Source organism: Triturus cristatus, chromosome 7, assembly GCF_964204655.1.
Source record: "Triturus cristatus chromosome 7, aTriCri1.1, whole genome shotgun sequence".
NCBI classification, from domain to species: Eukaryota; Metazoa; Chordata; class Amphibia; order Caudata; family Salamandridae; genus Triturus; species Triturus cristatus.
In genome coordinates, this window is record NC_140590.1 from 1,588,914,253 (window position 1) to 1,588,929,507 (window position 15,255).

The window sequence follows — 15,255 nt, forward strand, 5'->3', positions numbered from 1 at the left end:
AAACATGATTGGTTAGGATTATCAGACATAGGTGGATCTATAAGATAATACTTGGCATAGATGCGCGCGCAGCAGCCTGACGTGTGAGTGACGTGCAACTAGGGGGTGAAGGGACTTGACATTTAGCTCTACATGTGGAGACGAGAAGTCTGGGGGGTCAAGTCAACCTAATCCCAAATCATATCTAACATCCTATGTTTAAAGAACTATGTTATCCACAAGGAAGGACTCTCGGACAGAATCTAGTCTATACTGACTGTGTGCGTGCACAAACGCCTAAGTGTCTATATGAGATGCGAGAGGCAGAAAACTTTCCATGGCAGCAGGGCTATGAATCACTTGCAGGAGGACGGAAAGGCTGAGTCCTTTGCTTGTGAGCTAAAGGAAATGTTTACCTAAATCACTAGACAGGAATGCATCGGCTGAAGAGCAAGATAGATAATTCGAAGGTGAAATACAGCTTCTTGGCAGGCAGGCGAAAACTGGCCGAGGCAGGCACCGTTAGCTGCACAGGGAGTAGGACAAAGTTCATGGATACAGATGCGAGCTCAAGCTGAAGCTGTCAGAGACAGAGAGCAGGGAAAGGCTTTGAGGACAGAATCGGGCCTACTTGCCTGAACTGTAAAAATGGAGTAACTTAGCCATATAAAGTCGGTGGCCTTTCATACTTAGGAATCGAATATCCAGCCCATTGATGGCGGATCTGACAGAGAACATGTCGACGGTAGACACACATATATTTGCGTTCTTAGAAACTGGAACTGGAGGGAACATACATGTATTTGTAACATGCATATAGAACCGTTGGGGTCCAAGATAGGGGACATAACTGATCAGGAAAATCCACATTTCCACACCTGCTTGGTTTATGGTGGACATATTTTGGGCACATCAACACAGTGGAAAAACTGCCTGCTATATTAGTAAACAAAATGCTTAGATTTGAATTAATTTGGAAGCCATTCACAACTTGTATTAAGGGTTGACAAGTAAGAAAGGGCCGATTCCACTGAAGGTCTGAATCCTCTGAAGTTGATATCACAGATTCTGAAGTGATAAAGGGAGTTCGATAAGGTTAGCAATATCTACGAGCCATAGCTTCTCCCCTGTTAATGCTGGATTAGAACATCTACAAACTGAGATGATTGAACATCATTGGCGACCATGTCTAGCACTTTTGTTGTGCCTGCGATAATGGCTGCAACAATAAACAAATGGTAGCCTGAAATGAGTAAATTGGCAGCCCCTGAAAGGCCTCGCTACTTGACAATGCATACCTTAAATATATTTCAGTGATTGGAAACGAGATCTAGTTTTATTTGCCAAACAACCATATTACATTATTTTTTTATGAAACATTATTAATATTCTTTATCATTTGTTGTCATAATAAATGATAATGTCTTTAATACTCCCATATGTTCTTTCTACAAATAATAAACAAAAATAGCATTCTTTTTTCAGATGTTTTCTAATTTGTGAGGAAAACCATTTGCTTTTATTGTTTAAAGTACCGGAGACTCCCATGATGTTTGGGTGTTCACAGTTTTTAGGTCTTGCCTGAGCCAGCGTATGCGCTGCTCTGGCGAGACATTTAGTGAGTGGGCTTTAAAAAGCCTACCACAGTTTTTGTCTGGCATACTGCCTGCGGTTACGCGCACAGGCACAAGCAGAGGCGCCATCTGGCTTTCCTCTCGCTCTCCCAAGCGCGCGCGCCTCTCTCCGCCTCTCTGTCTTGCTTGCCCCTCCCCCTCTTCCACCATAGAGCGCGTCTCGCCGGCGCGCATCTAGTGCTTGAAATTTCTTGACTGGTTCGGCTTGTCCTAGACTTCACTCTTCGTATTAGAATATTGGTATCCTTCTGCTGCCTACCCGGGGCTAAATGATGTGCCCTCGGTCCCTGACTCCTCACCACCCGTTAATGAGAATTTTTCCCCAAGCTTTGGAGATCACAACAGGTTCTTTAACCGAGTACATCCATTGATAACTCTTTCCTTTTCCCCTAAGCTGTTCACCTGCTAGACTGTCATCTGACATCAAAATCTGGTTTCCGAGCATATCCGCTCCTTCCGTTGGCAATATTGTATCTACGGACGAGGTTTGTACGAGCCCCGGCCGTCACTTCCTTCTGCGCAGGTGCTGAGGAAGCATTCTCCAACTTAGACTCACCAGAGGCAGCCTTCGTTCCTACGGCAACTGACAAGAAAGTTCCCACTATTAGTGGCTGCTTAGAGCCGCCAGGATCCGTGCTGGTTCTCCGATGTTTCCCCTGAGTTTCTCTCTCCGCTTCCTTCTCAGCTGTAGCAGCAGCTTCCTCCTGCTTCTTGGCTGAGACACCTCGGTGGGGTTGGCTCCAGGTCCATCCCGCCACTGCTCCCGCCGCGTCCTTCACAGCCTTGTTGCTTTTCGGAGCCATTTCCATTAGGAGAAGCCCAAGCCTACTCCACAGGGTGCTGACCACCGACTTGATCGCCCACAGAGCTGCGACAATCGCGCTACGTGTTCCTCGAGATTAGACACCAATGCAGAGCCATGAAGGGTCAGTGATGTATGTATCTTCCAGCATACTAATACATCATTTCTGTTTTCTTAGGGCCAAAGCGCCAGAGCACCTCTCGCAGTAGTCAAGCAGCCGCCATCTTGCTCCTCAAAAAGTTCCCTCCCACTTCTGTTGTAGTAGGCACCTGTATGCAGTAAATTCTAACATTTTCACTTTATTTACTGCTTTTAGAACTTCATACATAGTGATCTACTTTCTTATTGAGGTTCAGCTCCAAATATCTTATAGACATTCCCTTATGTTGTTCAGGTGATCTTTGTGTATTCACTGCATTTTGGTTTACCTCCCATTTGTTAGGAGTGGCAGCTCTACTAAGAATAGTGCATGGTCTGACTCGGTCATTGACTCTATTCTAATTCCGCCATATGGACAAACAATATCTAGTACAGACCCAGGAATTCTTCACTGTGACTTACGAACATGGCAAAAGAGGCTATCGCTAATGTACAACAGCCTTACTCTACCACGCCCACGCCTTAGCTCTCCTGGGACAACTTTCGATCTGCCCAAAGTCCTTTTTAATCTGTCTAAATTTATATCGTTAACTAGAGCCAGCTCCATCTGCCCTAAAGAACCGAAACATGCTGTTGTTTTTATTATTCATCAAACAGCTCCTGTTCATGGCTCTGTGTGTATATTGATCCTAATCTTAATTTCTCTGTACTTTTGTGCCATTCAGAAGAATGCACCTCCTGTGCTTCTCCATAAACCTTTCATTGAGCCTGCATTCTGTAGTTTTTAACTTCTGAGAAGTTTTGTAAGGAATTTAAAAGGTACATTGTACAAATTGTAGAAAAAATCAACAGCGTCACTCAGCGCCACCACAGCATCACCCAGGGCCACCACAGCATCACTCAGCGTCACCACAGCATCACTCAGTGCCACCACAGCATCACTCAGCGCCACCACAGCATCACTCAGTGCTACCACAGGATCACTCAGTGCCACGACAGCATCACTCAGCGCCACAACAGCATCACTCAGCACCACCACAGGATCACTCAGCACCAACACAGCATCACTCAGAACCACCACAGCATTACTCAGGGCCACCACAGCATCACTCAGTGCCACAACACTATCACTCAGCATCACCACAGCATTACTCAGGGCCACCACAGCATCACTCAGGGCCACCACAGCATCACTCCGCACCACCACAGCATCATCACTCAGCACCACCACAGCATTACTCCGCACCAACACAGCATCACTCAGGGCCACCACAGCATCACTCAGGGCCACCACTGCATCACTCAGGGCCACCACAGCATCACTCAGGGCCACCACAGCATCACTCAGGGCCACCACAGCATCACTCAGGGCCACCACAGCATCACTCAGGGCCACCACAGCCTCACTCAGCGCCACCACAGCCTCACTCAGCATCACCACAGCATCACTCAGCGCCACCACAGCATCACTCAGCACCACAACAGCATCACTCAGTGCCACAACAATATCACTCAGCACCACCACAGCTTCACTCAGCACCACCACTGCATCACTCAGCGTGACCACTGCATCACTCAGCGCCACCACAGCATCACTCAGCACCATCACAGCATCACTCAGCACCACATCAGTATCACTCAGCATCGCCTTTGCACTAGTACACCACCACATCATCATCACTCAGCAAGACCTGAGTATCATTCAGCATCACCCCAGCATCGTCTCCGCACCAGTCACCACCACCACCTCAGCATCACTCAGCACCACCTCAGCCTGCTCTCGAAATCTGGCATCTGTTGTTTCTCCCCAAGCGTCTGGACGCTGCTAGTGTTATAATACAGGTACTAGTTTCCAGCCTTCACCCTCCCGATTGTTTATGCCCCCTCAAAAGAAAGCTTTAACAAACAACCATTGGAATAGGCAGAAACAAGTTGCAAACATTGCAAGAACAAAAGAAAACTGAGGACATTTTTTATTGTAAATACTTTTTTTAATGTGGTCGTTCAGTTGTACATAATGCCTTCTTGGCCATATATAAGGTAACAAAAAAGCTTCTGACACTTTTTTATTTTAACTTTTCACCAATCTGCACAGCAGCCACACTTCTCTACAGCACAGCTTGAAGACATTGGCAAAGGCAATAGCTCTGGCTAAACACTTATAAAACCCCAAATGCGAGACCTATTGGCTATGCCAGGGCTTGTTGAGATTGCAGGTACCCTCTCATAGCAAGAAGAATCGAGAGAAAATAGCATTCATATTTAAATATGTATTAGAAAATGGTATTTCCTAATGTTTTGTACCTTGTCAGCCACATTTTTTGTTGTTGAGGTAAAACCTTCAGTGCAAAAACTCCGATCTTGGGAGTTAGCAGTGGCGTCACTAGGGGTGTGCGGGGGTGCGGACCGCACCGGGTGACACCATCACATGGGGTGACACCCGGCACCGTGACACCATCGGGGTACTAGGGGCGTGCTTTCGAATTGGAGCTCAGCCGCTGACTTCCTTTAGGCCTGGAGGGGGAAAAGTGATTCACCAATCCAAACTCTAGCAGAGTGGTGGGGGATTTCAGATGAAGACATGCCCACACACGTGAGAAGGAGCCACCGTAACAATCACCTGCGCGGCTGCGCCGGCCTCACCCCGCCCAGAGAAAACAATGCGCGCGCTTAGAACACCTTCCTGTAACCTGAAACCGCACACAGCGCCAGGTTGCCTGCTTAAGTCCAAAATTGCTCGCTCCTGTTTCACAGGTAAGTGAAGATTACTTACTGCAGCATTCCGCACACCTGGCGACCTAGGAAGAAACAGGCTCGCGCAGTCATAAATGTTTTAACTATCAGCTGAAATGTCCTGTCTCCGATTACCGTTTGCTGCCTTTTTTGTTTGAGCATTACACACAGTTGTTTTCTGAAGTTTGTCGGGTGTGCTCATTAGTTTGAGATTTTGCGTCGACTTTGGACTCATGCATGTACGCAGAGCACCCTGTTTTGCTGACTAAACTGCCCTGACGAATCGGCTCTATTTGCGGTCCATTATCTGCGCGCCCATTATTTACTGTCCAACTTTTCTCTCTGTGACGGGATGAAGCAGTCATGCGTTGGGGCTCCTGCTATATTTTTTACAGCTTTCTCCCTGCCCTTCCCTCCTTTCTTCTGCACAAAAGGTCAGATAAAATGGAGCTTGGGGGATTTCGACAGCTTTTCTTGCAGCGCACTGTACAATTCTGAGATCAACCAAGGACTCAGTCTTGCGAACAAGCTAGCCAGTGTGGACAGGGAATAATAGTTTGTGAGGAGTAAATACAAGGTTGGGAAGTGCTGCTCTCTGTCCTGCAGACAGCAAAGCCGAGACGGACACGGTGTGTACTTCATGCAATTGTTCGAGGCGTTAAATGCACTATTTGTGTCTTCGCCTTTTGCCTTTAGAAACCGTTAGCTGCAAGCGACGCGTGCTGTGACATTTTTTTTTCATTTAGATGCACCACATATGTCCTGCCAGCGAAAGCCATCAGCTTCCCCACCCACAGCAAGTAAACACCGCAGCCAATTGTCGAACCACTCGAGCTCCCCTGTCACTTATTTTTTTGTAGGCCACATATTGCTCTTGCCCAGTGCGTAATTTAAATTGAGCCGCATCCAGGTGTTTATTGCTGGCAACAATTGGGTTGTAGTTGAAGGCAGTTTTTCTCAGTGGGGCAGTATGGTGTTCAGTGGGGGAGAGAATGTGGCACTATGGCCAGAGCTGCTGAATTTGGAACTGGGGACCCAGGTTCAGACTTAATAACCAGTCCACCAGACCACTCTCCTGAGAGAGCACTATCTCATGCTAGACCTTAGAAGGCTTTGCAAGACATTAGAATCCCTGGTGTCGTAGCACCAGCAGGCGGATCCTAGCATGACAAGTGTAGGTTAATCTACAAGGCTTGTCCACCACTATTCATACTGAAGTTCACCTCCAGTCTTGTGGGCAGGCCTATGAAGCAGTACACCCTAGAACAACAGTGACCCTGTCACTGAGATCACAGGACCCTTGAGAAGGGTCAGCTCTAGGGCGGTGCAACCGGTGTGACCACACCAGGTGCTGACTTTAGGTGGAGGCATCATTTTTGCAAGTATATTATGGTTTTAAAAGCGCTTGCTGCCTCCTTCCTGGCCTCCAGTAATTTACGGTAACAATAAAAATGTCATGATGACTGGTGATTAATGTTCTGCCTAGAGAGAGATCGGAATATTGTCTAATGGAAGATTTGACTCATGGAAAGGTAGCTCAGTGGGTTAATGTACCTGCTGCAAAGAACATGTACCATGCAGATCACAAAGTGCACATAATGTAAATAGGCCAGTGGGCTACTTTTGTCAGAGAGACCCTATTGTTACTTGCAGTGTACAAGTTAAAATCCTAACATAGAACAGTGAGCTATTAACTGTCATCTACTCCGCAGCAACACAAGTCAAATTTTTTATTAACTTTTGATACGTTTGAGCTACAAACCATGTATTAGTTTAAATGGTCAGATCATGCAGCAGATCTTGCATTATGAGACAAATATGGCAGAGCCATTATTATTTAGAAAACATTTGCAAACTAGGATTTTTAGCCATTCATGTTTGAACTGCTGTTTTGGAAAAGGGAGAAGTGCTGATGACAGAAACTCCATGGCTCGGTGACAAATGGCTTGGGCTTCCACATTTTATCGTATTTGGGGACATTCTGTGATTAGAAGCATAATACATTTTACTGTCAATAACTCATTATAACCTTAAATAATCATGTGTATCCATTGGTTGATAAAACTGGGCAGTGAAACCAAACAAATACAAAAAATTGGGATGTTTGCGCATTCTGGCCCAAACATCCCACTTCGACCACTGATATATTGTGTTTCTGGATAGTGGGAACACCACACCAGTAAAAAGTACCATACCTATGATATTATAAATTCCAATAAACTGTTGACCAGCAGGTAGCCCACTGTACAACCTGATTAAGTCATTATCACACTGTAGTTAACAGGCACATTTTGTAAATATAGGACCTACATTTACAAACGTTACTAAGGATTCTGTATGGTCCCGTTATTTGCCAACTGTGTCCACTGGCGGACTCGGAGCGGAGGAGGTCCATGCGGTAAGTCGTGAGGGGGTGACACCATAAGTTACCCGCACCGGGTGACACCAACCCTAGTGACGCCACTGGGAGTTAGCACGGGCGATTACTATTTTGCTTAAAACAGCGTGGCTTGCCATGGTTTGCAGTTTCATGGGTGCGATTTTGAAGATTTCTAGTTGTGTAAATAAACATCAGATAACTTCCACAACATCAGCCTTTGTGAAATGCATTCAGACTTTTATGATGCATTATTCTTTGCACTAAGATTAATTGTAAAGCCTTGCTGTGCCGGTGGAAATACTCCTATCGCCTTCTCGCTCAGCAAAAAAAGTACAATCTAGCACAAATAAAATGCGCGCTGGTTTTGTTAGAATCTTTTCCGAAAATGTAGTTCTCCAACTTCCACGAGTCAAAAGCATCTTATTGGAGAAACTTCTAGCCCAGTAGTCACCGGACAGTAGACTCATTTGTTTCCGGGAGATAGTTGGCCACGGCTGGAATCTGTCATAAAAGACTTTTCTGTTGTTTGATTAAACACACTGCCCTACGGCAGATAATCTGTTTCCCGCTTGCTCTTTTTGTCTGCTGGCTTAACCTGGCATGAAATCCATGAACAGTGCTAAGATTATGTTACTGTCTTTCTTGATCAGAAGGTTTGAGTCTCTGGTAAAATTGTAATAAGAAACATTATCTTGGTTTTCCTTTCTGAATACCGTAAGGCATTTTGTCAAAAAAAAACTCAAGTGGAGGTAAGACTTGGATGTCAATTTTGATCATGTTATCTCAGTATTGAGGGAATTGCATTCCTTCTTGATATTTGGCTTTGTGAAAATCAGCCCATTGTTTACCCATAAGGCCTTTGTCGTGGGAACAATGAAGTACCTCTTTATTCTGTTTTACTTTGGCAGAGCCTTCATCTTATGCAAGGACACAAGAAATTCCAAGGTTAGTAATGCTGCCAAAGGGTTTTACAGAACCTTAACATGACACTGGGGTTTAGCTTTCCTGCCAAAAAATGATGACCCGATCTAATTAAGCAGAAGGGCTCTTGACAGATTGCTTTCCTAAATGTAAACCATTGTTTATGCTACTTATTATGTGAGTAAAGACTAATTGCGCCACACATTTTTAAGCATTATTTTCTACTATTAAAGATTTTTCAAATGTTTTCTTGACATTTTTGAATCTTACTTTCCAATCGCTCATCCCTCTGCTACACCACCAGTGGCAAGCCATATTTAATACTGAAGAAGCAATCATATCTTTCACGTTTCTACATAATTATTTTCAACTCAATAGCTGAATCTGTTTTCCTAAAACTATCTAAATATTTCAAAATATCGTCTGTATGTCTCCTTCCATCAGCGATGACGTTCATTTGATACTGGTTCTGCCCTATAGCTTTTCAATAACAGAACTAATCGGTGGTCAGTCCCTTTTTTATATGCACATCCGCATATGGCACACTTTGGCACAGACGGCTGTCACCATGGCCTGGAGGAAAAAAAAGTGATATTTTGTCTGTCTGTCTTTCTAAATTTGTTTACTAACTGCTGCTAGAGAATTGACTGACAGTTAATGAATCGGGTTCCTCTTCTTTAATGATGAATGTTTTATGATGTGTGAACATCATGTATTGTGAATTGAGAAAGTATAACTCTTACAGTATTTACAGATATATATTTATATGGCAAATGAAAGAAAAGAAAAAACTAGTAGGTGAAAGACAGGTAATGTGTCTGTGCCTGTATTTGTGTTTACACATGCCAATGTATTCTATGTATGAATTGAAAACATATCCTTGAAAATGGCAGAGGATGAATGTGACATGTATACGTATGCAGATAAGGTGGGGCCACTGATTAGATGGGGCCATAGAGCTGCTAACGCCCATTGCATAGATGATCAGTCTTTCTTAGAGATAAGCATTCGTACTTTTCATAGCAGCCTCAAGTGAGCTATTATTCTTTTGTTTCCTTTCTTCAGCCATTATAGAGCTCTAACAAACTGAGTTCTGTTGTGGATCATACAACCATCCTACATATAGAACTATTGAGAAATACGTTATTTGGCTGGGGACATATATTTCCCAGGTGTCCGAGAATAGCGGTATTCTAATTGCAGCAATACAAAGAAAACATAAAGCGCTAGCATACCGACTAAAGTTTAGCAAGTATATGTTCCCAAGTACTCAATCTGGTGGCGTGGCATCGCTAAACAAATCATTAACCAAACACCAGCAAAGATTGGTGAAACTTAATGGTTTTTACCATTTCCCTTCCTCATTGCACACTGTTTTTCACACTGTATCTGCCAATAGAAGCATGGTCGAATTTTGCTTTGTATCTACACTTACCCATATTTTTCTCTTTATCATGTCCAAATTCAAAAGACTCTCTGACTACAGAGGCACTTTAGGACTTACTGATTAATTATGTATTTTTTCTGAGGGCAAGGGACTATATGCTTATTTAGTTGAACTGTCATGATATGCCTAGTCAGGTAATACATGTGCTAGTGTTATTGTAGAAGCACAATCCTTATTAAAAGAGTTTAGTAAGGGATATTTTGGTGATTATTCTGAGGTACCCAATCTTACTCCACCTTCTATTGGTGTTTTGAAAGTAACTGCTTATGTGTAATTGTTTTTTTCTGCTTTGTTTTCAGCCATCTGCATCATATTGGTGCATTTACTGATTAAGTACAGATTGCATTTTATGCCAGAAAGTGTAGCTGTTGTTTCTTTAGGTAAGTGACTTCCTGACCTTTTGAATTTGTTTCAAAGCATAACTTTAAAGACTTGTATTTGGTTTTGTTTGTAAGACTCTGTATTTTGTTGTCTCCAAAATGATTGCCCAATTTTGGGCCCAACAAGGATCACTACCTAGAATTGATGGACTAAAATACAACTGTATGTTGTCACAGGTAGGTATTAACATTTTCCCTTCAAATTGTTAATATGTTGAATTGTATATGTAAAGGTATGCTAAACATATCAGGCTTAATAAAATGCACACCATATTTGCAAAACAGTTATGTAGGGGATTTTAGTAAAGTTGATGTTAGTTAACGTAGGATTTGAAGCGTTTAAAGGAATTCTACAGTAACTCAACTTTAGATAGGAAATTTAAAACAGTATTAATATTCAAAAAATGGAGTATACACGTGTGGTATCCAGCTTCATTTATCTCATTGTTTTCGGCTACTTTATAAAGTTCTAACAATGGTATATGATGTAAGGAAACTGTTGGGACAAGCGTGGAAGAAAATTAAGGAACTAGTTGCTTCAGAATTTAGTTAGCTTCGATTTCTAGAAAACTTTATAGCATGAAGAATCATTAAGGTTTGCACTCTTGAATACATTCAAACAAATTTAAACTCCAGACATTCTGCAGAAGTAAGATCAGTGGATACAGATCTCAGGGGAGGGTCAGACTGTCTCTCATGAACAGTTAAGCAGTTCTCTGTGGCTAGTACATCATCAAAATTATATTTCATAACTTCAAACCATGACATTCTATGAACCAATTAATATCAGCAGCATGTCATTTTCAGAAACATGCACCTCAAAACGTAGCGGTCTTTGAATTGTCAGAGTGCTCATGGGGACTTCTTTCAATCACGAAAGCAGACTGATTTTTAAATGTTAGTATATGGTAACTGTAAACCATGACATTTTATAGACTAATATCAGAAGAGCGACATTTTGGGAAACATTTACCTCAAAACTTAGTGACCTTTGAATTGTCAGGGTGCTCATGGAAAAGACTTCTTTCCATCATCACAGCAGGTAGGTTTTTTGAGTTTTATATTAATGACGGAATATAAATTTGCACTGTTCATCCTGCCTAACACTGCAGGAACTAGAAGGGAGAGACAAGTCTTCCACAAACAGTCATTTTGACTACTTAGCAAGCCTGTAGACTGGGGAGAAAATACCCTGAGCAATCTTTTAGGCCACAGAATTGAAACCATCTCACTGCAAGTTGTGACTGTAAATGGGTTTACAGTGACCCTCAACATCCAACCCCATGGCAATTCCTTTTGAACTGCAGGTGATATAGATACGTATCTCCAAATGCCAAGGCTTCACTAAGTTGGTGAGGCGTGTAGAATTAACTAACCCCCAATCCCAAGTGCTAGCATTAGTGTGCCTGATAAATCCAAGGGAAAGTAATAACATGTAAACAGAGGAGGGGCACAAAGCAAAATTTGGGAAATGTATGTAGATCAAAGACATGTAAAAGAACTCGCATGTAAGCAAATACTTAAATTTACCGGATCTTCAGGCATACAATGGAGACCCAAAAGTTACAGGAATGTATACAGAGCATTTGAAGGTCAAGCTCATTGCCTTAGATATATATAGAAAGAAATGGAACAGTCACAATACTGTCACCACCTCTTGGGGAAACTTAGAGTATTCCAGATTCAACCAAAGAAATGAAAGTTAAAAGTGAAATTATTGCCTAATAATTCTTATAGTAGCAGAGACCCAGCAGTAGTCAAACATCAGTTACAAAAGAATATACACTGCCATCGATTTCCCTTATGCCATGCTGTAAGCTTGGTGATGACCCTGTTAGATGCCACCCAGGTACAGTCCCTGCTAATGTATGCATTTTGCCACGTGCATCTTCTGAGTACAAACTGTCAATATAGCCTGAATGAAGTCTTGTTTACTAAGTTAATCCAACAAGCCATGGCTTTAATCCGAGGAAGCTTCTAACTTCCCTAGAGACATAATTCCTTGGAAAATCGTGTCTCCATTGTGAAGCAGTATGTCTTTTTCTAGAGTTAAAACTATCCCTTCAGTGGTATAAAAGCACTAGGCAAGAACTGATTAATTAGCTTGTAAAGACCCAGCTCATGAGAAGAGAAGTGAAGAGAAGAGATCAACTTTCCATTTCAACCAAATTGTAGAATTTTCTCTGACGCAGATGCACGCTTGGAACCAGAGTTCTTCGCCACTGGCTGAACAGACTTAAAACTTGCATTTTTCACTTTCTTTTTCAATGTAGCTTGGAGATAGGATTATAAGACCCTATGGATACTGTTAGATTTGGGGGTCTCTAGTTGGCATAGGTAGGTACCTGTGACAAATAGGGACCCTTGCGTCTAGTCGGGGTAAGGAGCTAACACTCCCACAATAACCCCTGCTCACCCCCTTGGTAGCTTGGCACGAGCAGGCAGGCTTATCTCAGAGGCAGTGTGTAAAGCATTTGTGAACACATACAGTAATACAGTGACAACACTACAAATGGACACCACACAGGTTGTATTATAAAAATAAGTATTTTTATATAGACTTAACACAAGACCAGACGACAAAAATCCACAACTCTGTACACAAAAATAGTCTCTTAAATGTTTTAAAATAGCTCCGTTCTCTCAAGTTGTAAATGCAACACTTTACTCTCAATGTACCTTAGATGCATAGCGCAAAGAAAACAAAAGGGTTGCAGGGAAGGTGATGCGTCGGTTCCTTACACGCAGGTGAGTGGATGCGTTGGTTCCTTACTGCTGCGCAGGGGAGTTGATGCTCGCTTCCTTACTGTGTGGGAAGATGATGCGTCGGTTTCTTACTGCTCTCCGGTGCAATGCGACACGCTGGCACCTTGATGTGATACTCTCCTCCGGTGTGATGTGACAAAATGGCGTCTTGGTTGCGATGCGACAACATTGGTGTGATGCGACACGCCGGACGGCCGTGCGGCAACTCGATGATCTTTGGAGCCGCGACAGGCCCTGTGACGCACTTCTCCGGTGATGCGACGATGACCTCTGTGGCAGCGTCCCGCTTCTCCAGCGATGCGCCGCACTTCGGCGATGCGATGATGGCAGCGGCGGCTCGCTTCCTCGGCGATGCGATGATAGCGTCTGCGGCGGCGACACGCTTCTCGTTGTTGTGTCGCGCTTCCAGCTCCCAGTGACATGCAGTCTCTCAGAAGGCCCAGCACAACAGCAGGCACTTCAGTTCCCAGCAAGAGAATTCAGGGGGGAGCTGGTTGGTGAAGTCTTGCATCCCTGAGACTTCAGGCAGGAGGCAAGCTCTAGTTCAAGCCCTTGGAGATTCTTCTTCAAGTGGATAGAAATCACACTCAGTCCTTTTCCCCTCTCTTTGGCAATGAAGCAACCACTGTAGGCCAACCCCCAAACACACAGCACAGGGGTAGTCTCCTCCTTCAGCTTCCTGGTTCTTCTCCTCCTTCAGCTTCCTGGTTTTTCTCCTCAGCAAAGGTTCATCTTGATTCCCAGAAGTGATCTAAAGTTCTTGGGTCTGGGTCCCAATATTTATACTCCTTTTCCCTTTGTTCTCTGAAGGCAGAGAGGCCTTTGCCTAGTCCAAACCAGTTCTGGTCAGTCCTGGAGCACTTTGTTGACATGTCTTCTTCTTTCCTTTTACAGTGCAGGGCAGGGACATCATACACATCACAGGAGGTGGAGCCAGCATTGTGGAGGGAAGGCCCAGCCCTATTCAGGTCCCAGGTGCAACTCCTCCCTCCCATCTAGATGCAGAGCTCTCTATTCACCACTGGGCTGACCCACCCTGTCTCCTGGAATCCCCCAGCCCGGTCACTCAAACTCCAGACAAGGAATACACAACCTAGCAAAGGCAGGTTTGGATGGTTGGACAAGAAAATGCCTACTTTCTAAAAGTTGCATTTTCAAACACAGAATGTTAAAACCAACTTCACTAAAAGATGTATTTTATCATTCTGAGTTCAGGCATACTAAACTCGAATTTCTACCATGTTCCCTGAGTCAGTTAGGATTATAAAATGTAATAACCAAACTGCCCATTCTGGCCTATGGAGAACAGGTAGCCTTGCAATAGTGAAAAACGAAAATGGCTGTAATTCACTATTAGGACATACCATACACACCAGGGCATGTCCTACCTTTTACCTACAATGCACCCTGCCCTTGGGCCTACCATAGGGGTGACTAATATGTATAAAAGGGAAGGTTTGGGGACTGTCAAGTGAGTGCACCTGCCCAGTCAGCATGGCAGTACAAGACTGCACATAGGCTCTGCAATGGCAGACCTGAGACACACTTTACAAGCTGCTCCGGTGGGTGGCACAATCCGTGCTGTAAGCCCACCAGCAGCATTGGTTACAAGCCCTGGGCTCACGCAGTGCACTGTACTAGGGTCTGACAAGTAAACCAATCAAGCCAATCATGGAGTCACTAATCCATACATCAATTTACCATAGGAAGCACTTGCACTGTCGCACTGAACAGCAGTGGCACAGTGCCCAAAGCATCTATAACCAGCAAAAACACATGAGGCAACAGTAAAAAATGGAAGGGAGACCCACGCCAATGGTGCCAGTTCTAACACGTACAAAGAAGATGTAACATAATACTAAAGACAAAATTGCATCTTCATGGAAGCTCAAGAAAGTGTTGCTGAGAGCATGGTCAAGTCAGAACAATATTGGATGGTAAAGTAGAGGTGGTTTCTTTACAAAACAAATCCTCTTTGATGTAAGGTAAACATTTTCAGTAGGTTGATTGTGGAATTCTGTTGACTAAAAGCTAAAGTAGGAGATCTGGAAGAAAAACAGTCCACTGTAAAGCAAGAATTAAGAATAATTACTAAACTCTCAAGGTACTGAAAA

The 15,255-nt window shown here is 43.6% G+C and overlaps 1 protein-coding gene across 1 annotated transcript in view; it reads left to right on the forward strand.

Annotated features, from left to right (window-relative positions):
• Positions 1-15,255, forward strand: part of SLC9A8 (solute carrier family 9 member A8) — a 489,369-nt gene that overhangs the window by 102,527 nt on the left and 371,587 nt on the right. Inside the window, exon 3 of the mRNA XM_085619441.1 lies at positions 10,295-10,375. Within this exon, the coding sequence (XP_085475567.1) occupies positions 10,295-10,375 (81 nt within the window). The remainder of the gene's footprint in view (positions 1-10,294; positions 10,376-15,255) is intronic.